The sequence below is a fragment of the Gobio gobio genome, assembly GCF_949357685.1.
Source record: "Gobio gobio genome assembly, chromosome: 14".
Taxonomy (NCBI): Eukaryota; Metazoa; Chordata; class Actinopteri; order Cypriniformes; family Gobionidae; genus Gobio; species Gobio gobio.
This window is the reverse complement of record NC_137107.1, coordinates 51899691-51927354: the sequence shown is the minus strand read 5'-3', so window position 1 is coordinate 51927354 and position 27664 is coordinate 51899691. Positions and strand designations below refer to the sequence as shown.

The window sequence follows — 27664 nt, the reverse complement described above, 5'->3', positions numbered from 1 at the left end:
AAAAAGAATATTCTGAAATTATGGCAGCAGTATTGGGACAATGAACTAAAAGGTAGACATATGCATCAAATACAGTCAACAGTGGGTAAAGGAAGAATATCAGGTGGGAATAGGAATGAAGAGAATATGATTACAAGACTAAGATTGGGGCATACAAGATTGAATAGCACATTGCACTTAATAAGTAAGCATCCAACAGGTTTATGTGAGGTATGTGAAGTTAGTGAAACAGTTGAACATGTAATAATGCACTGTAGGAGATATAAGGTTGAAAGGAGAGAGTTGAAGGAGGAATTAAATAATATAGGACTTAAGTTGACTATTCAAAATGTATTAAAATCAGATAGGACTATAATACATTTATTGGTAGATTATTTGGGAAGTACTGGGTTAAATAAGCGTATTTAAAATAGGTGTTTGTTTTTGTTTTTTTCCTGTCATGGGGGCTGAGAGTGGACGGAGGAGCTGAACACGCAGCGCCGGATGAAATTCGATGATGTCTCTATGCGGGTAAATAAGGGGAATTTATGTTGGGTATAAAGATATAGGAAGTGTCAATGGTCCATTTCTGCTATAGGTGGCGGTAATGCACGTATTTGTTTGCGATCCGCCGTAGAAGAAGAAGAAGAAGAAGAAGAAGAAGAAGAAGAAGAAGAAGAAGAAGAAGAAGAAGAAGAGCATGCGCAGAAGAGAGAAGCGCGAGAGACGAGCTGAGATCAGTTGAAGCTGAAAGCGACGCTGTTAACGATCGTGAATGAAGGACAAAAGTGTAATATTTTCTCCGGATGCCTTATATTTCCAGTCTGCAGGTGAGAGATGTTTCTCAGATTACAGAGTTTAACATTAATTAGCTCCAGAGTTTACATGTTTAAGGACCAATGTAATGAAATGCGTTGTGTGTCCTGGTTTATTATGAGTGTAATAATATGTTGGCAGAGAGTTTTTCACAGACTCTGACTCTATTACACCAATAAAATGTGCTTAATGTGCCACTTTACTGAAGATCTCAGACATCAGCATAATGAATGAGGGGAAAACAGGGAACTTTAGGAGACAAAGAGGCTTTTCAGCAGCTCAGATAAACATGATGGTCCTGTTGTTTCTCTCAGACTTTGGACAGGAGTTGAACAAACCTTGTTTTAATGCAATTAATATCTAACTTGTATCAAAATACTCCATATTCCTGACAGAAAACATATTTTCACTTAATTTAAATGTAATTAAAGGGTCATTCCATGTCAAATCAACCATTTTACCCATTGAAAAGAATTAAGAATAGAAGGATATCAAGATATCTTTAATAATTTTAGAATAACAGGCACACAAACTTTAACAAATTTTATGGCACTCAGGTATATTCTATGCAATTGTGTTTATAGAAAAAACGAGATGCATTTCTAGTTTCAACATTATTTGTTGTTCAGATATTCCTCTGTAAAAGACAAAAGTATCAGCTGTGTGTAAAGTGACCCACGTTTGGTTTTTGGCCACTGAAAATGTGAACAATTTACTCATGAAACCACATTAAGATCTCCATATCTCTAACTTTAAAATGAAGAAACCAAAATAAATGCTTGATAAGAATCAGAATATAAGATGATTTTAGGATATCATTAATACTTCTTGAGTTACAGGCATGCAAACTTGGGGCAAAAAACACATTTTTTTTGAACAGTCACTGTTGGCATATAATGCAACAAAGATGGCTAAAGTCAACAGATTTGACTAATAGTCCTACCAATCTCTGTTTAAAAGTAAAATAAAGCTGCCATATTTTTTAAAGTCATTTTACCCTCCTGTAATTTGGCTCTGAATCTCAGGTGAAAATTGTCATATTGACCCCCCTCTAAAGAATTGTAGATTACTCAGTAAATATACATCCATGACATTTAATATTTTGGCTTTTTAGGGGTTCAAGCACGAAGTGCTGAAACCCTATTGTATTCGTTAATTTTCCCATGATGCATCATTCTCCATCTAAAACTGGATTGGCTTGCCCTTTAGGCGACAATTTTGGGAAATTTTGGGTTTTTTGAAAAACTTACTTTTGTGAACTACTCCCACAATTTTTCCCTGATTGGAACCAAACCACTGTAGAAATGTTTTTTGGAGAGAGACTATTAATAATTATGAAAAAATTTAAATTTTTCAATTCATGGTCGCTAAGGAGAAAGAAAAAGTTCAATGTGTCAGGGGCCACTTTTACTAAAATGACTATAACTTTAGGAAACTGAACAAGATATTTTCGCAAAATTCGGGTCACATGTCTATGACCTCAAACTTCGGTCACTTGAAAAATATCTTGATAATTGGTCACTTGGTGGCGCTGTAAGAGGAAAAAATGTCATGAAAATGGCTATAACCTCAACGTCCAATATAAAATACACAATGTCCCCTATTAAACAGATGACTTTTAAACCAATATACAGTATGAAAAGTAATTGTAAAATAAAATCTAACAATACTGTGCCTAATTTATTTTCATCAATCTGTGCCAAGCAATCGTCTGTCATCTGTGTTAATGCTGTGCCTGTTGAGTTTCCTTCTCAATGTGCATGCTGAAAATTATTAAACACTTACATTTGCTCACAAACTATTGTTTCCAATACTTTGCTAAGAACCATTAGCATACTTATTGATCATATTTACGTCCATTTATTTTAATGTAACTTAAAACATTATTTTCTTTTTCCTATTAATTTTCCTTGCTTAAATTCTTATTTTGCAATTGACCTCCCAGTCCTCCTTGCTCCCAGTTCTGTTGGCTGTACCCTTTGAATCTCTTATATGATTGTTTATAAGTTACTTTTGGTTTTTGAAGGGGTTACATGCTTGCTAAATAAAACATAATATTAGATTAGATTAGATTCAACTTTATTGTCATTACACAAGTACAAGTACAAGTAGTGCTGGGCGGTATACCGGTTCATACCGAATACCGGTATTTATTTTTTTTATGATATGAATTTTGATGATACCGCAATACCGGTATGTCGCTTAAACAACGTTCGGAACGCGGCGCAGCGCGTCATTGTTTGAGAGGGGACGCATTTCATTGATGCACTGTAGTAAGAGCAGTCAGAGCACAGTTGAGATCGCATTACAGCACAGCCTATGGCTGTATCCTATACTCTCATTCACTATTCCCTACGCTATCACTTTATTTGAAGGAGTGAATGAAAACGTGCGTGAAGTCGGACAACCGTTGTGTGTACATCGGCTGTACACTCGTTATTGCGGTGCAATGGGATAGAATGAGTGCACTCAATAACGTCCACTAGGGTTTCAGACACCACTAAAAAGCGCTGTGCCCTCCAAATAATGCTATATTTGAGGTTATGGGAGCGATGTCGGATTCAGCCCTTGATTATAGTGGAGAATTCAAACTACACGCGGCGCGCGAGAGAGAGCGGTTTCTGCACGTAGCGCTGCGATGAGTTTAACAACGCTCACCACATGGGTCATATAGCACTGATATAGACCGGAGCGAGCGCGTTTAAATTTTTTATGGACATATTTCATAAACTCTAGTGCTCTAGACATGAACCAGAAGCGTGTATGCGCGCATATTTCATCACGTCTTATTAAAATGAAATGTATGCACTGATTACACTGATAACCTATGTCTGATCACGAACGCGCTGACACGATGGATTATTCTGCTACACAAAAGACAATGATGTAAGTTAATAAATAAACTGACAATTCAAAGAAGAATGGGCAAAAAGTAACTGCTTTATTCTTTCTGTGTTAAACTGACGTGTGTGATTCGTTCATAGAGTGCTCTTAAATGTATTGCAAATATCCGCGTTTCTCCTCGTTTTGGCAGTTTGTTGTTATATAGGATTAGATTTTTAAAATGCTTAAGGTGCCCTCAACTCAACTTTTAATATTCAGGTGTCTGTAAGTATGATTCTGAGCGTGTTGCATGTCTGTGTTTTATTGGTTGTTGTCTCTCCACAGCATCATTTTGTAAACCTGTAGACCTATTAACTCTAGTGTGGAATTTTTCTACAATATTCACTCGTCATGACAGTAAAACAGGGCATTCTAGTCAATCTCCTGCAGTATTTCCTCTCTCAATCAGTAGAAAATGTGATTAACACCCGGTCATGCATAGGGGAAAAAATACCGTAATATACCGTGAAACCGATATAATTTAGAAAAATACCGTGATATACATTTTTGGTCATACCGCCCAGCACTAAGTACAAGGCAACGAAATGAAGTTTAGGTCTAACCAGAATATATATAAATATATCTATAAATAGAGAGATGGTTATTACTATAAACAGAATTTACAGGTGAATATGTACAGTGAGTAAATATACAGATGGCAATAAATATACAGATGGCCAGGGGCGTCGCACCCGCGGGTTTTTCTGCAGTTTTCCCGCAGTTTTGCACAAACGCTTTAGGGATGCCACTGTTCTTAAAGGGACAGTTCACCTCTAAAATTCTGTAATTATTTACTCATCTAATGTTGTTCCAAACCTGTATAAATGTATTCTCTTGAACACAGACAATTGATGGTAGCCATTGGCTTCCATATTATTTCCTACTATGGGGACTTTAATGTTAATAAAACTACAAAAGACATAGAAAAGCACTCTCTGTTCTTGACTGAAAAACATTAATACAGTAGCTTTAATAAGAATCAATGTATATTTTATAGTGAAGTCTATGTAGTGTTTTATTTTTACATTTATTCATTAAATTTCATACTTAAATGCTGCTGAGCTCTGAGCTGCCAGTGTAAGTCTTTATATATATTTATTTTATATTATACTATACACTAGGAATGTGTACAGGTTTTTCAAGTCTTATAAGCATTTTATTTCTCCTTAACTTCTTTCTGTTCCCGTCGCCTAAGAATAGAATAGCAAAAAACTGATGTGACAAGCCATCAGAACCGAACCGAACTGAACCGAACACTGTGGTTAAAAAAAACCTGAGGTATGTATATTATATATCTTGTATGTTATACCTTTTGTACCCTTCTGTCATTGTATTCATCGTTTTTATTGTTAACAATAAACCACATCCATCCCCCACACTTTTGAAAAGCTTGTTACGCCTCTGCAGATGGCGTATATTTATCTTTTTATGCATATGTGCTTAAAGGCCTTAAAATGCTTGAACCCCGATAAATGCTGCTTGCAGCTTTAATAAATATTTATGTTTTTCTTTCTTCATAAAAAATATTAACAAAATAAAAATTAAGCCAGGTCTGGTAATTCAGTATAAATTCAGTAACTTGTCTTGATTTTTCCAGATCTGGTCCTGTGGGCGTCAGTATCTCACAGTGATCACAGTTCACACCTGCAGTGAAGCCCCTCCCACCACTGAAGCCCCTCCCACAACAATTCACCAATAAATACTGGGAATATTCCCATCATCCTACAAGAGAAGGACAAACTCCAGGTGTAGCAGCTGAAATCTGTGTGACCGTTAAAGATGGAGTTTATTAAAGAGGAGATTGAAGACATGAGTTATCCTGAACCATCCAGAATGAAACATGAAGATACTGAGGAACAAATAGGTTGGTGTCCATTCTTGATTCTTCATTATTGACTGCTTTAGTAGCTGTGAAATAATAAGCAGTAAAAGTGCATCTTTTTTTAGTTTGGGCTTTCGTGTTTCAAGTCAAGTAATTTTTTTTTAATTCTGGGGAAATATACTCTTGTTCCATGTTTTTACAGGGTAAGTGTGACATCTGCTATTCTGTATTATGCATTAAAAGAAAATGCAGTACAGCCAGAAATGTCCTTACCGTTTAACTAGTTTTTTACCCTCATGCCATGTGAGATGTATACGACTTTCTTTCTTCAGATGAACACCGAAAAATAAATATTCTCTGCTTATGTAAACTCATTTGTGTTCCTAAAAGTTGACGCATCAAACCGCACGTACAGCAATAACTACAGTAATCCACACGACCCCAATGGAGGAATCAATGTCTTCTGAAGTGAAACGATACGTGCTTGTATGAAAAATACCAATATTTTAAACTGTAGACTATCGTCTCTGACCAACGGTCATCAGCACGAGCATGAGAGGGTTGAGTTCACGCTTGACGTAACTTGAAGCGTGACATTTAAATATTAAAGTTTCAATCTTAAATAAATTATTTTACTATAATTGGATTAAATGATTGGTGTCATGCTGCTGTGACTTCACCCTTTCAGGCTCACTATTGGCTGATTCAGTGGTTAAGGGCGGCCATTTTGTGTTTACATTATAGTCCTGAGTTTGTAACACTTAAGTGCCACTTTAATCAGCTGAAATCTACACTCAAAGCAGAGATAAACGTGCGATGTACGCAGGAGATTGATTCATCCACAGTGATTGACAGTTTTTGTTCTATTTCAGCAGCGAAAATAGTTTCAAACAAACACAGCAGAACCACAGCGCATCTGACATGACTGCCATAAAGTCGGCTTGACGTTCGCGAATTAGGGACCGTCTCTAAAGTTACATAAAACATTGGTATAGGCTTTACAAGTTGCTAACTTAAATGGCATTTGAAGAGAATGACTTAGTCAAAACTGACTGTAAAGTGTATAGGTGTCAGGTATGACGCACACCTTTTGGATTTTTGATATTTAATAAAATAAACTCAAATCATATGACAATATATGCTTTATTTCACTAGTGTACTGTTTGGGCTCTTACACAAAATATGCTAGACTTAAATGTGTCATAGCCACTGATCAGTGGTCATAGCTGATAGAACACTGATGAGAATATTGCTTGAGAATATTACAGAGATAATATTAGAGATTAGATATATAATAAAGATTTATGCATTGTGTTGCCATTGACGACGGCCATTATAAGGAAGGAAATCCCACAGAATAGAATCTAGCTTAAAAAAAAGTGCTTAGAGCTGCTTAATTTATTTGTTGTTTGTTGATTTTCAAATATAAAACTTGTTGAAATGTTTGTGTGCACTTTTTGAACACTTTCATCTTATTTGAACAAAACCGTGATGATATTGATAACCGTGATAATTTGGGTCACTATAATCGTGAAATTTCCATACCATTTCATCCCTAATAGGTACATATCATACTTGCCTTTTGAGAGGAGTTTATTTCAGCATCATATAAAATCAACAATAATAATAATATTAAAGTAATCACAGCTCTAGTATCGCAATAGTATCGGCATCGGCCGATATCCAAATTCAGGTATCGGGATCGGATCGGAAGTGAAAAAATGTGGATCAGTGCATCCCTAGTTTGCAGTTTCATCAGGAGAAGCAGCGTCAAGTCTCACGAGGAGTTCGAAGGCCGCGCTCCCTCTAACAGTCTCCCCACCTCCACCTATCCTACATACAATTTCTGAACAGTTCTACTGTTTTCAAGGTCTAACCTCGTCATTATTGCCATGTGGAATGATTCTGATTGGCTCAGAGAAAATGGACAGTCTTAGTAAATTTCCACACATTGTCAGTTAATCAGATTCACGTGCACAGATATCACTTGTTGACGCTTTCACCCCGGAATTGACCTATCGGTAAGCCCTGCCCCCCTTAGTTACTGTTGCTAACTCGGACAAACAAACGGAGTTGCTATATCTTACAATGTACAGCTGTCAGTGTGAAAACCTTATCCCAAGATGTTTTTGGACACAGATTGTAGCGTATATCCCGTCCGAATGATGGCCAAACTTAACTGATGGTTTATCAAGTTTATTGCATCGTTATTCACTCCAAAAAATCATTACATTACATTTAGTCATTTAGCAGACGCTTTTATCCAAAGCGACTTACAAATGAGGGCAATAGAAGCAGCTAGAGCAGTCAAGGGCAACAATATCAACAATATGCAAGTGCTGTAACAAGTCTCAGTTAATCTAGCACAGAACAGAATTTTTTTAATTTATTTTTTTATAAATAAATTAGACAGACAGACAATGAATAGAATGATAAGTGCTATTCTCGATTGGTCAGGTGTTGCTGGAAAAGATGTGTCTTTAGACGTTTTTTGAAAATGGCTACAGACTCGGCCGCACGAATTGAGATCGGCAGGTCATTCCACCAGGTGGAAACGGTCCAGGAAAAGGTCAGTGACAGCGATTTCATGCCTCTCTGGTATGGCACCACAAGGCGTTGTTCACTGGCAGAATGCAAGTTCCTGGAGGGTGTGTAAGTCTGAACGAGCGAGTTTAGGTATATTGGTGCAGAGCCAGTGGATGTTTTGAAGGCGAGCACCAGTGCCTTGAATTTAATGCGAGCGGCTATTGGCAGCCAGTGCAGACTGATGAAGACAGGCGTGACGTGTGCTCTCTTCGGCTCATTAAAGACCAACCTCGCCGCTGCATTCTGGATCAGTTGCAAGGGTTTGATAGTGCATGCCGGAAGGCCTGCTAGAAGAGCATTACAGTAGTCCAGTCTGGAGAGAACAAGAGCTTGTACCAGCAGTTGTGTGGCATGATCTGATAGGAAGGGTCTAATCTTCCTAATGTTGAATAGTGCAAATCTGCAGGACCGGGTTGTTGCAGTAATGTGGTCAGTGAATTTTAGCTGATCATCAATCACAACCCCAAGGTTCCTGGCTGTCCTGGACGGAGTTATGGTTGATGATCCTAGCTGAATGGAGAGATTGTGATGCAGTGCTGGTTTGGCTGAGACCACAAGCAGTTCTGTCTTTGCAAGGTTGAGTTGCAGGTGATTTTCCTTCATCCAGGCTGAAATGTCTGTTAGACAGGCCGCAATACGAACACCAACCGATGGATCATCAGGTTGAAATGAGAAGTAGAGTTGAGTGTCGTCGGCATAGCAGTGATAGGAAAAGCCATGTTTCTGAATGACCGATCCCAATGATGACATGTAGATGGAGAAGAGAAGTGGTTCAAGCACTGAGCCCTGGGGAACGCCAGTGGCCAGATGATGTGACTTAGACACTTCACCACTCCATGACACCCTGAAGGACCTACCTGAGAGATAAGACTTGAGCCACTGGAGAGCTGTTCCTGAGATGCCCATCTTCATGAGAGTTGACAGGAGGATCTGGTGATTAACTGTGTCAAAAGCAGCAGACAAATCCAGTAAGATAAGTACTGTGGATTTGGAGGCTGCTCTTGCCTGTCTCAGTGCCTCCGTAACTGAGAGCAGGGCAGTCTCAGTTGAGTGGCCGCTTTTGAAACCGGATTGGTTGATGTCCAGGAGATTGTTCTGTTCAAGAAACGTAGAGAGCTGATTAAACACAACCCGCTCAAGTGTCTTTGCAATGAAAGGTAGAAGGGATACCGGTCTGTAGTTTTCTAAAAGTGCTGGGTTTAGAGAGGGTTTTTTAAGCAGTGGGGTTACCCGAGCCAGCTTAAATGCTGGTGGGAAAGTCCCGGTGTGAAGAGAGGTGTTGACAATGTGAGTGAGTGCAGGAGTAACCAAAGAAGAAATGGCCTGAAGGAGGTGGGTGGGGATAGGATCAAGCGGACAGGTAGTGGGATGATTGGATAGGATGAGTTTGGAGACATCTGCTTCAGAGAGCAGAGAGAAGGAGGGGAGCGTGTGTGTGATGGTTGTTGAGATGTGCGTGTCAGTTTGTGGTGTGGAGAATTGGCTGCTGATGGAAGAGGTTTTGTTTGTGAAAAATGATGCAAAGTCATCAGCTGTAAGAGTTGACGAAGGAGGGGGGGGGGGGGGGGGGACAAAGGAGCGAAGAGAATGTTTTGAAAATTGCACGAGAGTTGGAGCAGTTGTTGATTTTGTTGTGGTAGTATGTAGTTTTAGCAGTGGAGACATTAGTAGAGAAAGAAGCGAGAAGAGACTGATACAGGGTTAGTTCAGTAGCATTTTTAGTTTTGCGCCACTTCCTCTCTGCTGCCCGGAGGCCAGAGCGATGTTAATGGAGAACATCGGACAGCCAGGGGGCAGAGGGGGTGGTGTGGGCTGGCCTGGATGAAAGGGGACAGAGGTTGTCTAAGCAGGATGTTAGAGTGGAGCAAAGAGTGTCAGTAGCACTGTTAGTGTCTAGTGCTGAGAACTGAGCAGGTGGAGGGAGTGAGGATGAAACCATAGTGGATAGACGGGAGGGAGAGAGCGAGCGTAGATTACGCTGAAAGGTGATCTGCGGAGGAGTGCGTGTTGTGTCCGGAGTCAGTATGAGGTTAAGAGTGATGAGAAGGTGATCTGAGGTGTGCAGTGGAGTAACTAAAGTGTTGTCTGTGGAGCAGTAGCGTGTGTAGATCAGGTCCAGATGGTTACCTGATTTGTGAGTAGCTGTAGTAGATACTCGCTTAAGATCAAACGAGGTCAGAAGAGTGGTGAAGTCTGCAGCCTGGGGTTTATCAAGGTGGATTTTGAAGTCACCAAGCAGTACCAGAGGAGTGCCATCCTCAGGGAAGTGAGAGAGTAAAATATCCAATTCCTCCAAGAAGTTACCCAGTTGACCTGGAGGGCGATAAATAACTACAACATGGATTTTAGCCGGGTGAGTGATAGTGATTGAGTGTGATTCAAATGAGCAGTTGCCAGATAGAGAAGGAATGGGCTCAAATTTCCAATCATTTGAGATGAGCAAACCAGTACCTCCACCCCTCCCAATCGGGCGTGGGGTGTGTGAAAAAGTGAAATTATTTGAGAGAGCAGCAGGAGTGGCAGTGTCTTCTGGTTTGATCCAGGTTTCAGTTAGAGCCATGAGACAGATGTGAATGAGCGGAAATAGATGGAATAAAGTCTGCTTTGTTTACAGCAGACTGGCAATTCCACAGACCAATTGGAATGGACATTAATGTAGCAGAGGAAATAGGTACACGTCGCAGAAAATCATCGTAAGAGCTGAACAAACAAAGCATAAGAAGTGCAAATTACACAAAAACACTCAACTATATACAACTAACAGTAAACAAACATATACACAGACCGTATGCCTTTTCGAGGGTGCAGTTAATAACTGGTAAACTTTGTATCTGCAAAACAACTCCGATAAACTGCGAGCAAGCTCTTCCTTTCGTTACCCGGAGACTATAATACCCATCAAAATAGGAGTCCTCCTTAGTAGGACAGATAATGTAGACCTTAAACATATCTAAAATGTAGGGCTGTAATCAACCAAAGAAAATCTTGGTCAACTGAAGTCCTGAAATTTTCGACTAAAAATCGACTAAAAATGAAGTTAGGGAAAAAAACGTTAAATTAATTAGCTGCACACTGTGCGCAGTACTTGGTAGCCTTGTTGTCTGCCTAAATGAATTACAAATAAACATAAAAAACTAGTAGGCTATTTGCAGTATATTAAATTGTTTTTGACCTGATTATTTTGCACTGAAATGAGTCTGACACACGAGTCTTTTGGCTCTGACAGCATTGCATCACGTGCACCTGCGCAATATCATAGAAGCCTATGATTTCCGAAAATATAGTACTATGTTGTCAACTAGTGATATCATCACAAGAACTTTTGAGTAATATGCAACATAATTTAGACAATTGTTTTTGTCATATGTATTATACTAACTGACAGACACCATCATTTCAGCCGCTCCGTGAACATAGGATCAGCTCAGCTCAGCTTCGCGGCTGAGACACGAATAGACTATTAACTTAAAGCTTTTACTCTTAAACACAAAAGGCACGTCCACTTTAATAAAAAAGGAATATTTATTAAACAAGATCAAGAGAAGAAACACTCTCACAATTAAATAAATAATAAACAGCAAACTAGCCTTCTTCAATCTGTCTCTCTTCTCCAGTGCGTTGGACTAATCCAAAAGAAATGAAAATAAGGGAGTGTTCTGAAGACACACTGTTACCTGTGAAACAGGGGTGCTCTGAAAACACCCCCATTAGCAATTGGTGCTTTCCACCTGACGAAATGAACGCGGCAAAACTGACAGTACAGATCCACTTTTGCGGCACGACTGATGATACAGATCCACTTTTGCGGCACGATTGAAGCGTGGTGTTGTGACGCTTCCCCTCATGTGTATGTTGATGGGCGTTCCTCAAGTTTACCGCTATGGGCGTGCGTTTGAGCCAGAGGGGAATGAAAAACAAAGGACCCGCGAGAGACTTATCTTCGCCAGTGGATTGGACTAATCCAAAAGAAGTGAAAACAAGAGGGGTGTTCTGACTGTTACCTGTGAAACGGGTGCTCTTAAAACACCTCCATTAGCAATTAGTGCTTTCCACCTGATGAAATGAACACGGCGCGGCAAAACTGATGAAATGGACGCGGCGCGGCAAAACTAATGAAATGAACGCGGCAAAAATCGACCAATCAGAATTTTGGTCGAGCCAGAACGTATCGACTAATAATCGACTAATCGACTGGGAGATTACAGCCCTACTAAAATGAAATTAATTTACATATAAGCAGTTTAATATGGAGAGGCACTGAAATGTAGACCTTCTTGTTTTTGACCTACAGTGTTACATGACGTGAGAACAGTTAGTTATTTCGGTTTGTATGTTAGCAGGGACTTTAATCGTAATTTAACGAGAGTATGACAAACAGAAAATCCTCTCAGGATCTCTGGAGTCAGTGTTACAGTTCCTCAGGCACGACATTTTAGCATTTTTGTAGCATAAACACCATCAAACCGATGAGAACTTCGGATTTTCCAATGCATCTCTATGGCGCTGACACCTAAAGATGTCCGAGTTCCGGTCCCAGCGCAACTGATACTCAACTGCTATTGGCTCATCTGCGTTCGAGGGGAGGGGCTTAACGATAGGTCAATTAGGCACGTAATGACCTTCCAGATTCTGGAGCAGGTGCCAGCTTGACCAGAACAACAAGCCCCTCATCTTTTAGGATGTCTGTAATCCACCTCCAATACTGATCTGTAACACAGAATACTGTTCACATACACACATACACAGTCTCTCCAAGGTTGGAGTTGGTGAGATCTGGGGCCTGTACCATGATGGTAGTTTAACAAACTCAGGGTTACAGGATTAGTTTCGAGTTGACAAAACCAAACCAATCTATTCAGGCTTTGTTGGTCCCATGATGCTGATCATCAACTTTCTCTGTCAACTCAGGCTTTGATCCTGAGTTTAGGAGTTTAGCTGTGACATCAGCAGTGAACAGCCAATCACAGGCTGTGGATCAGTGAAACTGAGATTCACTTCTCGCGGGAGAAGCAGTGAGATTGATTTCTCTCTTCTACAGAATATTACATGATTGAAAAATATTAAGAATTTAAACAAATTTACACAGAAGAAAAGAGCTGTCGAGGACAACTTTAAGAAAAATCTTATACGTCAATGCAAGTAAAAGTTATGAAGTTAGTATAGTTGATATATAGAGAGAATTGAACATTTATGCTCACATGTAATTTTTTATAGATTTAGTTGTTGAATTTAAAGCTTATTTGTATGACCTTTACAGTATATAGGCTATTTAGTTTAATATTAACAAAATGCCTATTAATGACTGATTTACTCAAATGATACATGTGTAATTGGTTAAGGGTATAATAATTTCATAAATTGTATTTAAATAATTCCAAATTATTATTATTTTAAATAAGCATTGTTAAAAGCCAGAGGCTTAAGTCTTTAATAGCCATTAGCTAGTGACCTTTAATTTGGAGTAGAAACAGAAGGAGTGTCTTTCCTGCATCAGAGGTGTGTCACTTTGCTCACAGCTGATTGGTCCAATTTCAGTTTGAGATCTCTTATCCAGAACATAACCTGCCCTGGAGCAGGTTAGCTGTGGAGCGTAAGTTACTATGGAGATGAACACTGCTAAAAGCCAAACCACTTTAATGGTACCTAAAACCCAGGATTGGCACAAACTAAGCTTAAACATATCTGGCTAGCTAGCTAAACCGGCTTCATGGTATAGGCCCCAGGTCCCAACCAGAGAAAGTTTTCCAAAACATATTGATAACATGTGCTTTTCTCTCAGTGAGAGATACAGACAATAGTACAGACCATATTCATCTTGATTCTTTAGGGTTTCAATAAAAGGAAAATAAAATCCATAATTCATCTCTGGAAGCCAGGCTAAATGAGCAATCTCTGTTACTGCATTCCTGTCGAGTTGGAGGTGTGTACTTGATGTTAAAATCAAGTGTTTTTGCCAAACATCACACACCAGGACAGACCCTCAGTCACCACTCAGAGACCAAATACACACGTTAGAAATTATAAAGGAAGAAACAATCATGGGTCCTATTGATATAAGCGAACTCATAATTGGAAAGAATCATTAAAATCATAATCATATAGGAGGATGAATATTGATTGAGGCATTGATTATACATTTAATTAGGATATATATAAATATATTGAAGCGGTAGTGGATTTCAGAATACTTTATAAAAGTCTCTTAGGGTGCGTTCACACTTGTAGTTTGGTTCGTTTGGTCCTGACCAAAAAACAAGAACAAAACATATAGTCCTGGTCCGCTTAGCGTTCACACTGGCATTTTTAACAGCGAACCTAAAGTTACCGAACCAAAGGCATAGGGAAACGCTCACAACCTGATTGGTCGGCTTTTATGACGTGTATTTCGCGATAGAGTTGCTCACCGAACATTCAGAACAATGCTGTGTGCTGGACTAAACACCATCATCTCATGCGTGTGGTTTTATCTTTACCAGCTGAGAACTCACAAGGAGCTCATCAAATGCTCAACACATTCAGAACAGCAGCAGGATTTCCTCCGGTGTGCAGAAACGCAGATCTGCATATATTGATGAGGCTCTTCACCTCTCGCTGCTCCACATTTGCCCTCTACTCATTGTGGATACAACGATCTTTAGCGTCTCGCTCTGCTTGTTTGGGCTCCAGGGTTGGGATGGAAGCGGACTGAGACCCGTCTCTTTAGCGTCTCGCTCCGCTTGTTTGGGCTCCAGGGTTGGGATGGAAGCGGACTGAGAGCCGTCTCTTTAGCGGCTCGCTCCGCTTGTTTGGGCTCCAGGGTTGGGATGGAAGCGGACTGAGACCCGTCTCTTTAGCGTCTCGCTCCGCTTGTTTGGGCTGCAGGGTTGGGATGGAAATGGACTGAGACCCGTCTCTTTAACGTCTCGCTCCGCTTGTTTGGGCTCCAGGGTTGGGATGGAAGTGGACTGAGAGCCGTCTCTTTAGCTGCTCGCTCCGCTTGTTTGGGCTCCAGGGTCCGGATGGAAGTGGACTGAGACCCGTCTCTTTAGCGGCTCGCTCCGCTTGTTTGGGCTCCTTAGTTGGGATGGAAGTGGACTGAGACCCGTCTCTTTAGCATCTCGCTCCGCTTGTTTGGGCTCCAGGGTCCGGATGGAAGTGGACTGAGACCCGTCTCTTTAGCGTCTCGCTCCGCTTGTTTGGGCTCCAGGATCCGGATGGAAGTGGACTGAGACCCGTCTCTTTAGCGTCTCGCTCCGCTTGTTTGGGCTCCAGGATCCGGATGGAAGTGGACTGAGACCCGTCTCTTTAGCGGCTTGCTCCGCTTGTTTGGGCTCCAGGGTTGGGATGGAAGTGGACTGAGACCCGTCTCTTTAGCGTCTCGCTCCGCTTGTTTGGGCTCCAGGGTCCGGATAGAAGTGGACTGAGACCCGTCTCTTTAGCGGCTCGCTCCGCTTGTTTGGGCTCCTTAGTTGGGATGGAAGTGGACTGAGACCCGTCTCTTTAGCTGTTCGCTCCGCTTGTTTGGGCTCCAGGGTTGGGATGGAAGTGGACTGAGACCCGTCTCTTTAGCGTCTCACTCCGCTTGTTTGGGCTCCAGGATCCGGATGGAAGTGGACTGAGACCCGTCTCTTTAGCGGCTTGCTCCGCTTGTTTGGGCTCCAGGGTTGGGATGGAGGTGGACTGAGACCCGTCTCTTTAGCGTCTCGTCCGCTTGTTTGTGCTCCAGGGTTGGTTTGGAAGTGGACTGAGACCCGTCTTTTTAGCGTCTCGCTCCGCTTGTTTGGGTTCCAGGGTTGGGATGGAAGCGGACTGAGACCCGTCTCTTTAGCGGCTCGCTCCGCTTGTTTGGGCTCCTTAGTTGGGATGGAAGTGGACTGAGACCCGTCTCTTTAGCTGTTCGCTCCGCTTGTTTGGGCTCCAGGGTTGGGATGGAAGTGGACTGAGACCCGTCTCTTTAGCGTCTCGCTCCGCTTGTTTGGGCTCCAGGATCCGGATGGAAGTGGACTGAGACCCGTCTCTTTAGCATCTCGCTCCGCTTGTTTGGGCTCCAGGGTCCGGATGGAAGTGGACTGAGACCCGTCTCTTTAGCGTCTCGCTCCGCTTGTTTGGGCTCCAGGATCCGGATGGAAGTGGACTGAGACCCGTCTCTTTAGCGTCTCGCTCCGCTTGTTTGGGCTCCAGGATCCGGATGGAAGTGGACTGAGACCCGTCTCTTTAGCGGCTTGCTCCGCTTGTTTGGGCTCCAGGGTTGGGATGGAAGTGGACTGAGACCCGTCTCTTTAGCGTCTCGCTCCGCTTGTTTGGGCTCCAGGGTCCGGATAGAAGTGGACTGAGACCCGTCTCTTTAGCGGCTCGCTCCGCTTGTTTGGGCTCCTTAGTTGGGATGGAAGTGGACTGAGACCCGTCTCTTTAGCTGTTCGCTCCGCTTGTTTGGGCTCCAGGGTTGGGATGGAAGTGGACTGAGACCCGTCTCTTTAGCGTCTCACTCCGCTTGTTTGGGCTCCAGGATCCGGATGGAAGTGGACTGAGACCCGTCTCTTTAGCGGCTTGCTCCGCTTGTTTGGGCTCCAGGGTTGGGATGGAGGTGGACTGAGACCCGTCTCTTTAGCGTCTCGTCCGCTTGTTTGTGCTCCAGGGTTGGTTTGGAAGTGGACTGAGACCCGTCTTTTTAGCGTCTCGCTCCGCTTGTTTGGGTTCCAGGGTTGGGATGGAAGCGGACTGAGACCCGTCTCTTTAGCGGCTCGCTCCGCTTGTTTGGGCTCCTTAGTTGGGATGGAAGTGGACTGAGACCCGTCTCTTTAGCTGTTCGCTCCGCTTGTTTGGGCTCCAGGGTTGGGATGGAAGTGGACTGAGACCCGTCTCTTTAGCGTCTCGCTCCGCTTGTTTGGGCTCCAGGATCCGGATGGAAGTGGACTGAGACCCGTCTCTTTAGCGTCTCGCTCCGCTTGTTTGGGCTCCAGGATCCGGATGGAAGTGGACTGAGACCCGTCTCTTTAGCGGCTTGCTCCGCTTGTTTGGGCTCCAGGGTCCGGATAGAAGTGGACTGAGACCCGTCTCTTTAGCGGCTCGCTCCGCTTGTTTGGGCTCCTTAGTTGGGATGGAAGTGGACTGAGACCCGTCTCTTTAGCTGTTCGCTCCGCTTGTTTGGGCTCCAGGGTTGGGATGGAAGTGGACTGAGACCCGTCTCTTTAGCATCTCGCTCCGCTTGTTTGGGCTCCAGGGTCCGGATGGAAGTGGACTGAGACCCGTCTCTTTAGCGTCTCGCTCCGCTTGTTTGGGCTCCAGGATCCGGATGGAAGTGGACTGAGACCCGTCTCTTTAGCGGCTTGCTCCGCTTGTTTGGGCTCCAGGGTTGGGATGGAAGTGGACTGAGACCCGTCTCTTTAGCGTCTCGTCCGCTTGTTTGTGCTCCAGGGTTGGTTTGGAAGCGGACTGAGACCCGTCTCTTTAGCGTCTCGCTCCGCTTGTTTGGGCTCCAGGGTTGGGATGGAAGTGGACTGAGACCCGTCTCTTTAGCGGCTCGCTCCGCTTGTTTTGGGCTCCAGGGTTGGGATGGAAGTGGACTGAGACCCGTCTCTTTAGCGGCTCGCTCCGCTTGTTTGGGCTCCAGGGTTGGGATGGAAGTGGACTGAGACCCGTCTCTTTAGCGGCTCGCTCCGCTTGTTTGGGCTCCAGGGTTGGGATGGAAGTGGACTGAGACCCGTCTCTTTAGCGTCTCGCTCTGCTTGTTCGGGCTCCAGGGTTGGGATGGAAGTGGACTGAGACCCGTCTCTTTAGCGTCTCGCTCCGTTTGTTTGGGCTCCAGGGTTCTGATGGCAGCTTCACATGTGTTCAAATAAACCACACTAACCCAGCAATCGCACCAGGGTTCGCTTTAATCCAAACAAACATGACAAGTGTGAACGCACCCTTAGACAACTTTTACTGAGAATCTTTTGACACTTAAGTTAAAGCTTAAGACTGTTCTTTAGAGCATTTCTTAAGGCAAGACACTACAGGTGAATAGGGATTCTTTTTAAATTACAAGATCTCACCAGTTTATTACTGGCATAAACATAAGAAAAAAATGTGTTACACGTTTTGTGTAAATTAATGTTTAAATATGCAAATGAGGCCTAATATACTTAAATATATGCTAATTTGCCTACTTTTCCAAAAACAAAATCTGGAAATTGGAAATGACCATGTTTAAAATTCTTGGTTCTATTTGTTGACAAATTAGAGGAGAGGGCTTTTACAGAGGGGATTCTGGATATCTTATTTTGTGCTTTAGTAAATTAGAGAATACTGACAATAGCCTTTAAAAATCAATTTTCGCCATGTTTTTTGGAGTAAAAGGACCTATAACTCAGGAAAAGAGTTAAGTCCCTCTGTAAAAGCCTTCAGAATATAGTTCAGTATTAGACTGCAAAAGTTGATGCTTGTAGGTGAACTACTGAAGAGGATAATCTGCAGTGATGGGAATACCCCCACAGGAGCTGAGTTTCTCTGGCTAATTTCTCCACTGCCATAGCAGTGCTTCTCCCTCTGCTCCCGCAGGAGCTGAGTTTCTATGGCTAATTTCTCCACTGCCGCAGCAGTGCTTCTCCCTCTGATCCCGCAGGAGCTGAGTTTCTTTGGCTAATTTCTCCACTGCCGCAGCAGTGCTTCTCCCTCTGATCCCGCAGGAGCTGAGTTTCTTTGGCTAATTTCTCCTCTGCCGCAGCAGTGCTTCTCCCTCTGATCCCGCAGGAGCTGTTTCTTTGGCTAATTTCTCCTCTGCCACAGCAGTGCTTCTCCCTCTGATCCCGCAGGAGCGGAGTTTCTTTGGCTAATTTCTCCTCTGCCACAGCAGTGCTTCTTCCTCTGATCCCGCAGGAGCTGAGTTTCTCTGGCTAATTTCTCCTCTGCCGCAGCAGTGCTTCTCCCTCTGCTCCCGCAGGAGCTGAGTTTCTCTGGCTAATTTCTCCTCTGCCACAGCAGTGCTTCTTCCTCTGATCCCGCAGGAGCGGAGTTTCTTTGGCTAATTTCTCCTCTGCCACAGCAGTGCTTCTCCCTCTGCTCCCGCAGGAGCTGAGTTCCTCTGGCTATTTTCTCCACTGCCACAGCAGTGCTGTTCCCTCTGCTCTCGCAGGAGCTCAGATTCTCTGGCTAATTTCTCCACTGCCACAGCAGTGCTTCTCCCTCTGATCCCGCAGGAGCTCAGATTCTCTGGCTAATTTCTCCACTGCCACAGCAGTGCTTCTCCCTCTGATCCCGCAGGAGCGGAGTTTCTTTGGCTAATTTCTCCTCTGCCGCAGCAGTGCTTCTCCCTCTGATCCCGCAGGAGCTGAGTTTCTTTGGCTAATTTCTCCTCTGCCACAGCAGTGCTTCTCCCTCTGATCCCGCAGGAGTTGAGTTTCTTTGGCTAATTTCTCCTCTGCCGCAGCAGTGCTTCTCCCTCTGATCCCGCAGGAGTTGAGTTTCTTTGGCTAATTTCTCCTCTGCCGCAGCAGTGCTTCTCCCTCTGATCCCGCAGGAGCTGTTTCTTTGGCTAATTTCTCCTCTGCCACAGCAGTGCTTCTCCCTCTGATCCCGCAGGAGCGGAGTTTCTTTGGCTAATTTCTCCTCTGCCACAGCAGTGCTTCTTCCTCTGATCCCGCAGGAGCTGAGTTTCTCTGGCTAATTTCTCCTCTGCCACAGCAGTGCTTCTTCCTCTGATCCCGCAGGAGCTGAGTTTCTCTGGCTAATTTCTCCTCTACCGCAGCAGTGCTTCTCCCTCTGCTCCCGCAGGAGCTGAGTTCCTCTGGCTATTTTCTCCACTGCCACAGCAGTGCTGTTCCCTCTGCTCTCGCAGGAGCTCAGATTCTCTGGCTAATTTCTCCACTGCCACAGCAGTGCTTCTCCCTCTGCTCCCACAGGAGTTGAGTTTCTTTGGCTAATTTCTCCTCTGCCGCAGCAGTGCTTCTCCCTCTGATCCCGCAGGAGTTGAGTTTCTTTGGCTAATTTCTCCTCTGCCGCAGCAGTGCTTCTCCCTCTGATCCCGCAGGAGCTGTTTCTTTGGCTAATTTCTCCTCTGCCACAGCAGTGCTTCTCCCTCTGATACCGCAGGAGCGGAGTTTCTTTGGCTAATTTCTCCTCTGCCACAGCAGTGCTTCTTCCTCTGATCCCGCAGGAGCTGAGTTTCTCTGGCTAATTTCTCCTCTGCCGCAGCAGTGCTTCTCCCTCTGCTCCCGCAGGAGCTGAGTTTCTCTGGCTAATTTCTCCTCTGCCACAGCAGTGCTTCTTCCTCTGATCCCGCAGGAGCTGAGTTTCTCTGGCTAATTTCTCCTCTGCCGCAGCAGTGCTGTTCCCTCTGCTCCCGCAGGAGCTGAGTTCCTCTGGCTATTTTCTCCACTGCCACAGCAGTGCTGTTCCCTCTGCTCTCGCAGGAGCTCAGATTCTCTGGCTAATTTCTCCACTGCCACAGCAGTGCTTCTCCCTCTGCTCCCACAGGAGATCAGTTTCTCTGGATATTTTCTCCACTGCCACAGCAGTGCTTCTCCCTCTGCTCCCACAGGAGATCAGTTTCTCTGGATATTTTCTCCACTGCCACAGCAGTGCTGTTCCCTCTGCTCTCGCAGGAGATCAGTTTCTCTGGATATTTTCTCCACTTCTGCAGCAGTGCTGTTCCCTCTGCTCTCGCAGGAGCTCAGATTCTCTGGCTAATTTCTCCACTTCTGCAGCAGTGCTGTTCTCTCCCAGAACCTTCCAATCCTATGTGACCGCTTGGAGATGTTTAAAGCATTCCACTTCTCTTATAACATGCATACCCTCAAATTGTCTCTCCTTCAATCAACTCGTTTCCTATCTTAATACCGTTAAGGGCCTCCAAGTATTGCACCTTAATAATTATTTAATCAACATCATCCTCAATAAACCCGTCTCCAGCATGTTGCCCCGGTCCCTCGAATATTCCGATCTATTATGACCTCTGAACTATAAAGCTGCCAGAATAATAATAATAATACGCTGTTTGTTAATTGGCCAGAGGAGAACTGGCACCCCGACTGAGCCTGGTTTCTCCCAAGGTTTATTTTTCTCCATTAGGTCACCTAATGGGGTTTTGGTTTCCTTGCCACTGTTGCCTCTGGCTTGACGTGCTCAGTTGGGGACACTAAATTTTTCAACTAAACATCGAAATAAATCTAATTAATAAACTAAATTAACCATTTAAACTAAATTACTGATCGAATTATTGATCTAAAGCCCACACTGTCACTGTATGATAATTGAAATGAACCGATTACATCAGCGTTTTTTCCATAATGGCTATACAGCTGAATAAAATTATGCTGCTTTATTTTCCTGTTAAAAAACTGTAAAGCTGCTTTGAAACAATCTACATTGTTAAAAGCGCTATATAAATAAAGTTGACTTGACTTAACTTTCGGATGCTGCTAGAGCTCTCCTGGTCAAATGCTTATCTTTCCTCTTTTTCTGTCCAGCGAGGGCTCTCCTGGACAAACCTCTACATTTACCTTCCACCCGTCTGTCAGCGAGGCTTACCCATCCGATTGCAGTGAGTCTCGATCTCCCATCGGATGCTGTGAGAGCTCTCCTGCCGGGTGTTTCACATCTCTTTCACTGTACCATTGACCGATAGGACCCACTCACCTGATGCCAGTAAGCCGCTCCAGACAGAGGCTGGGTGGGCCCCCTCGGTCAGTCTTCCTCTTTAATTAAGACGCTCCGTTTATCGGTTGGTAGGGCTCACCCATCTGACGCCGAGAGTCTAATCTCCCGCCAGATGTGGCTTGAACCCTCCCGATTGGCCGTTTCAAAAAATTACGCGCACGTTAAATCTCGTTGCTCTGTCTTTTCCGGACGGTAGGGTTTTTTCTCGTCTGTTGCAGTGAGCCGGGCCCCCCTCAGATGTTGCAAGGGCCTTCCTGATCGGTAATTTTAATTTAAGACCGCTCCTCGTTTATCGGCCGGTAGGGTTGTTTCTCGTCTGTTGCAGTGAGCCGGGCCCCCCTCAGATGTTGCAAGGGCCTTCCCGATCGGTAATTTTAATTTAAGACCGCTCCTCGTTTATCGGCCGGTAGGGTTGTTTCTCGTCTGTTGCAGTGAGCCGGGCCCCCCTCAGATGTTGTAAGAGCCTTCCCGATCGATCATTCCAAATCAAGGTTGCTCCCAGTACATCGGCCAGTAGGACCCGTTCCGCCCGACGCTGTGAGTTGCTCCCACCAGAGGCAACACAGGCCCTCCTGGTCTAGCAACCAGGCCTATCAAAACGTCAGGCCACCAATTATCTGCGTATTTGGGGGGTTTCGTGGTGGCTGTCCGGTTATTTGCATTTTGGGGGATACTCTGGGTTCGGGCCAATTTCCGAGCCCGGAGCCCTCCCCAGGACAGCACGCCAAATACGCATAATCTTTACTCCATTTAATTTGATGTACGTGTGAACTCGTGAAGTGAAGTTTTAGTAACTAATTTCGGGAGGAGCACGTCCAGATAATTAAACCTATCTAAACAATGGAGCACGCCAGATAATGTAACCTAATCAAACCCAAGTGGAGCACCCTCAGATAATTAAACCTAATTAAACACATGTGGAGCATATCAAGCCAATCGATTTAATCAACGATAAGAGGAGTGTGTGTATATATACAGCATATTTACCTTCTTTCGTTGACTGTTTTTATTTTTAGCATCCCTCCACCACCCCATCTCCTCACTTTGATTTAATAAACTCATTAGACGTCAACACAATCCATAATAAAATACAGTCTAGTTCTAGACTATCTTCATCATGGGGGGATACTCTGGGTTCGGGCCAAAATTCCGAGCCCGGAGCCCTCCCCCGGACAGCACGCCAAATACGCATAATCTTTACTCCATTTAATTTGATGTACGTGTGAACTCTTAAAATATAATTAAATAAACACCTTAATGTGTAATGTTGACATTTTTTTTATTTTGACATGAAAGCTCACATGTTAAGGGAGCAAACTGGGCCAAAATCTCAAAATTGACCACTGCATGAAAAAACGATGTTTTAACCTGCTGTGTCTCACCTTAAAGGTTTTATAAATACAGGCCCAGATTTCTTGTTTTCTGCTGAGTTTTTTTAATTTTCACATTTAACCTCATTGAACTGATTCTGACTACTTTATATGTTTATTTTAGACCAGATGGAAGAGAAGGAGAGAAGACACAAACTAAATGATGTAAAGAAACTCTGTGACTTCAAAACTCAAGAAACAGAAGCCAAAAAGCTGCACACCTGCTCTCAGTGTGGAAAGAGTTTCACACAAAAACATCACCTTAACACACACATGAGAATTCACACTGGAGAGAAACCGTATACATGCACTCGGTGTGGAAAGAGTTTCACACGAAAACAAGACCTCATCAGACACATGAGAATTCACACTGGAGAGAAACCGTATACATGCACTCGGTGTGGAAAGAGTTTCACACAAAAACAAAAACTGAACACACACATGAGAATTCACACTGGAGAGAAACCGTATACATGCACTCAGTGTGGAAAGAGTTTCAAACAAAAAAAAGACCTTAACACACACATGAGAATTCACACTGGAGAGAAACCGTATACATGCACTCAGTGTGGAAAGCGTTTTACTCGAGCACCAGCTCTCAGTGTTCATCTGCTCATTCACTCTGGAGAAAAACCATTTAAGTGTGATCACTGTGGTAAAGATTTTATTTCATCATCACATCTAAAAAGACACCTGATAGTTCATTCAGGTGAGAAGCCTCATGTGTGTTCTCTCTGTGGAAAGAGTTTCTCATGGCTGGACAGTTTTAAACAGCACCAGAAAACACATGATGGAGTGAGAGATCATGTGTGTTCTCTCTGTGGAAAGAGTTTTTCATGGCTGAAAAGTTTTAAACGGCACCAGAAAACACACACAGGAGTGAGAGATCATGTGTGTTCTCTCTGTGGAAAGAGTTTTTCATGGCTGAAGAGTTTTAAAGATCATCAGAAAACACACACAGGAGTGAGAGATTATGTGTGTTGTGACTGTGGGAAGAGCTTTACTACATCTAGTAATCTGAAACAGCACCAAAGAACTCATACTGGAGAGAAACCGTATACATGCACTCAGTGTGGAAAGAGTTTCACACTAAAACAAGACCTCATCAGACACATGAGAATTCACACTGGAGAGAAACCGTATACATGCTCTCAGTGTGGAAAGAGTTTTACTCAAGCATCAACTCTCAGTGTTCATCTGCTCCGTCACTCTGGAGAAAAACCATTTAAGTGTGATCACTGTGGTAAAGATTTTATTTCATCATCACATCTAAAAAAACACCTGATAGTTCATTCAGGTGAGAGACCTCATGTGTGTTCTCTCTGTGGAAAGAGTTTCTCACGACTGAGCAGTTTTAAACTGCACCAAAAAACACACACACAGGAGTGAGAGATCATGTGTTGTGACTGTGGGAAGAGCTTTACTACATCTAGTCAATTGAAACCAGGGCCGGATTGGGACTCGCTTTCAGCCCGGGGGCCCGTTCTTCGTACCTCGCTAACTCAGTTAGCTGGACTTGATTGTTGACGATTTGGCATGACCTTGGATTGTTTGGTTCTTCGAAGCTCATCCTGGACTTGCTGTCATAGCAACAGGTCCGTGAGCTTAAACCTGCTCATGCGGCTTATTTCATGTAAACAGGATTAGATTGCATCTTGAGGTGATACTTAACATCTGTCCCAGCCACTGCTACTTTATTACAAGAGTTCATTACTGAACCTGGGGCAATAATAATAATTTTAAATAATAATATAAACATTTTATATTGTATGGGCTATGTATATGATAATGTATAATACTATAGACAGACACTTGATTGAGCGATTTATTTGTGATGGAATAATTACTTTATATAATTTTATTTTTATTGGTTTACACACATGTTGTGCAGTTAATCTGAGCCGTGCATTAATTTAAGCGATCACGGATATTATGGGAGTGATTTGATGCAGCGCAAGAGAGGATAATTTGATCTTGACCCATAAGAAACTTGAATACTGTCACGTTACAGATCTGCTTCAAATTGAATTAAAAATTAAATTACAACATTGAAATAAAAATGTAAAGGGTGTACAAATACTGTATAAAATCATGAATATAAATAATTGGTAATCATGTTAAAAAAAAACATTTATCATTTATCAATTATAACTTTTATGTTGGTTTGGTCGTTTGGCTGTTTCCTTATAAAGGTTCAGAAATTCGTGGGTTTTTTTGTGTAATTTGTCAAGTTTTTTGCCAGGTGGTTTTTTAATTATATGATGTCATTACGTTGCTGTCTTGACGCCAGCCAATCGCTGCATTGCTGATCATGGTTTCGAGTATCGCTGCATCTGCCCTTTTCAGGGAACACAAGAACGCGCTGTGATCTTAGATCATTTAATCCAGATATTTTAATCCAATCCGCAAATTCGTTGGAAGAACCAAATTAGCCAGAGATCAGTTATCACGATTAAAAGATCTGGGATCTGTCAAATCATCTCAGATGTAATAAGCAACGTACGAAGAACGGGCCCCTGGAGTTTCATGCCTTAGACCGGCCCACTTTAGTTCACGACTGAATATATTAAAATAATGTAATTAAAACCTCAGAATATAAGTCTGCAATAGGCGCACTGTTCTCTACAGCCTTGTAATTCTTTGTATTTTTGAAAAATATCATCATTTCCAATTCAGTGCAAAAACAGTAGCCTAAATTTTGCTTCACAGTGAAGATTTATTAGAACAGTAAATAACAGTATCAGTATCAGAATCTATTTTCTTTAAGAATTAGTATTCATAAATATCCAAACATTGAAATGAAGAAAAATCTAACAAAAATAAATATATAAAAAATAAAGATTAAAATAAAATGTATTGCACTTTCTAATGACAGTAGCATCTCTTTTTCAAGGAAACAGCAGCTTTACAACTTCAAATGTTTTTCACAAATATGAGAACATTAGTTAAAGAATTAAACAAGTATTGCACTGTTCATTTTTAGGCTGTTTTTTTTTTCTCCAGAAAACAAGACATAATTTCTTATGCCATTTCACTAGTAAATGTATCTTGAATTAAGAATAATTTATATATTTGAACTGGAAACAAGTAAGATACTAAGTAAGAAACGCATTTTTTCAGTGATAATGTTTGCTTATTCACACACTATGGTACAATAGCAGCTTACCTGTCTTTCACAGTGAGAGCATAAGTCTCTTCACAACTGGGTCCTGGCTCTCTTTCTGACACTAAATTAAATTTGTTGCATTTATTTCTCACCACAAATATACCCTTTTTACAAAGCTTTCAAATCAAGTCAAGTAAGTTTATTGCTGAATCATCAGGTATCATTAATTATCTCAGGGCATTTTTCATTGAGCAGGGCTCTTTAATACTATTATTTCTTCTGAATGACAATCCTACCTGCCCATTCTGGTGTGTTGGGCTCATGACTGGAGCTTGGTAAAGTTACTGGGCCTTGCTCTTCACTGTTAGCAGCAAACCGGACTAGAGGCGGCTGCTGCTGAAGAGCTACAAGAAAAAGTTTGATACATGAACGTGGTTTGCAGACAACGTTGTTTTGCACGGTTGCTAGCATCTTGCACTGCTCCTAACTACCTTAACATTAGCTTACTTACCGGCCTCGTCGTCTTCATTTGTTTTGTTTTTTTGAGGAAAAATGTGCTCAGCTTAGAACATTTGGCCGCGTCAGTTTCCAAAGCTTTCTTCTTTTTTATTCTGGCCTTTTCAGCGCCGCCTTTGCGCTTCCTATCATCTATTTTTATCGGACTTATTTTATTTTGAGCAACTTGCAAGGTGCGGTGTCGGGGGCGGGGCCAGGGAGTCAAAAGACACTCACGTCATCATTAACCTGCAGGCTGCGAGAAAATATTAAATAAAAAAGAGTGGGACTGCAGTAAAATAATAAATAAAAAAGTGGGGCTGCTGTGAGTGCAGGCAGCCTAGGGACAGCATCCATATTTCCACCCAGTGCCATGACAACAACGGCCCTCGCGGCCAAAAAAACAGACCCGGTGCTCCCGATTAGCCAATCCGGGCCTGGCTGAAACAGCACCAAAGAATTCATACTGGAGAAAAACCTTACAAGTGCTCATATTTTCTATATATTGTAATCATTATGTTGACAACTTGTAATAAATACTTCAATGAGTTCACTGTTTCTGGCTTAAATTAATGCATTATACAGTATGGTTTTGCAGCGGTGAGCAATGTAGCCAATCACAGACATAGTTGTTGATCTCTTGAACGCAATGGCCAATCAGAATCCACCCAATGCTCAAAACACCAGAGTTTTTATGCAGCAGGCTCACGAAACCTCTCATTAACAAACAAAGTGTAGACACGATGTAAGTAAGAGATTTATTGAGCATTGTTGGCAGCTTCATTGATTATCACAGAACTTTGTGAGATGAACTGACAAAGCAACAGCGTTTTAGTGATTGTAAAGGGAGACATCTTTTATCACAGATGAACTAGGACTGTCAATCGATTAATTAAATTAAGCTATACCACGAAACAATATTAAAAGTCATAACTGGTTCCACAAGTGACCTATACACCATTGTCATAATATCCTGTCTAACATTAAATCCTT

At 42.7% G+C, this 27664-nt stretch overlaps 1 protein-coding gene across 1 annotated transcript; it reads left to right on the top strand.

The window, feature by feature from the left end:
* Positions 1–691: 691 nt before the first annotated feature.
* On the top strand, positions 692–25876 carry LOC307137196 (uncharacterized protein). The gene is made up of 4 exons (XM_079834696.1): positions 692–809; positions 4879–4956; positions 5276–5542; positions 23195–25876. Exons 3-4 carry the CDS (start codon positions 5458–5460, stop codon positions 24457–24459), a joined length of 1350 nt encoding a protein of 449 aa, XP_079690822.1. The 5' UTR covers positions 692–809; positions 4879–4956; positions 5276–5457; the 3' UTR covers positions 24460–25876.
* The last annotated feature ends 1788 nt before the right edge of the window (positions 25877–27664 follow it).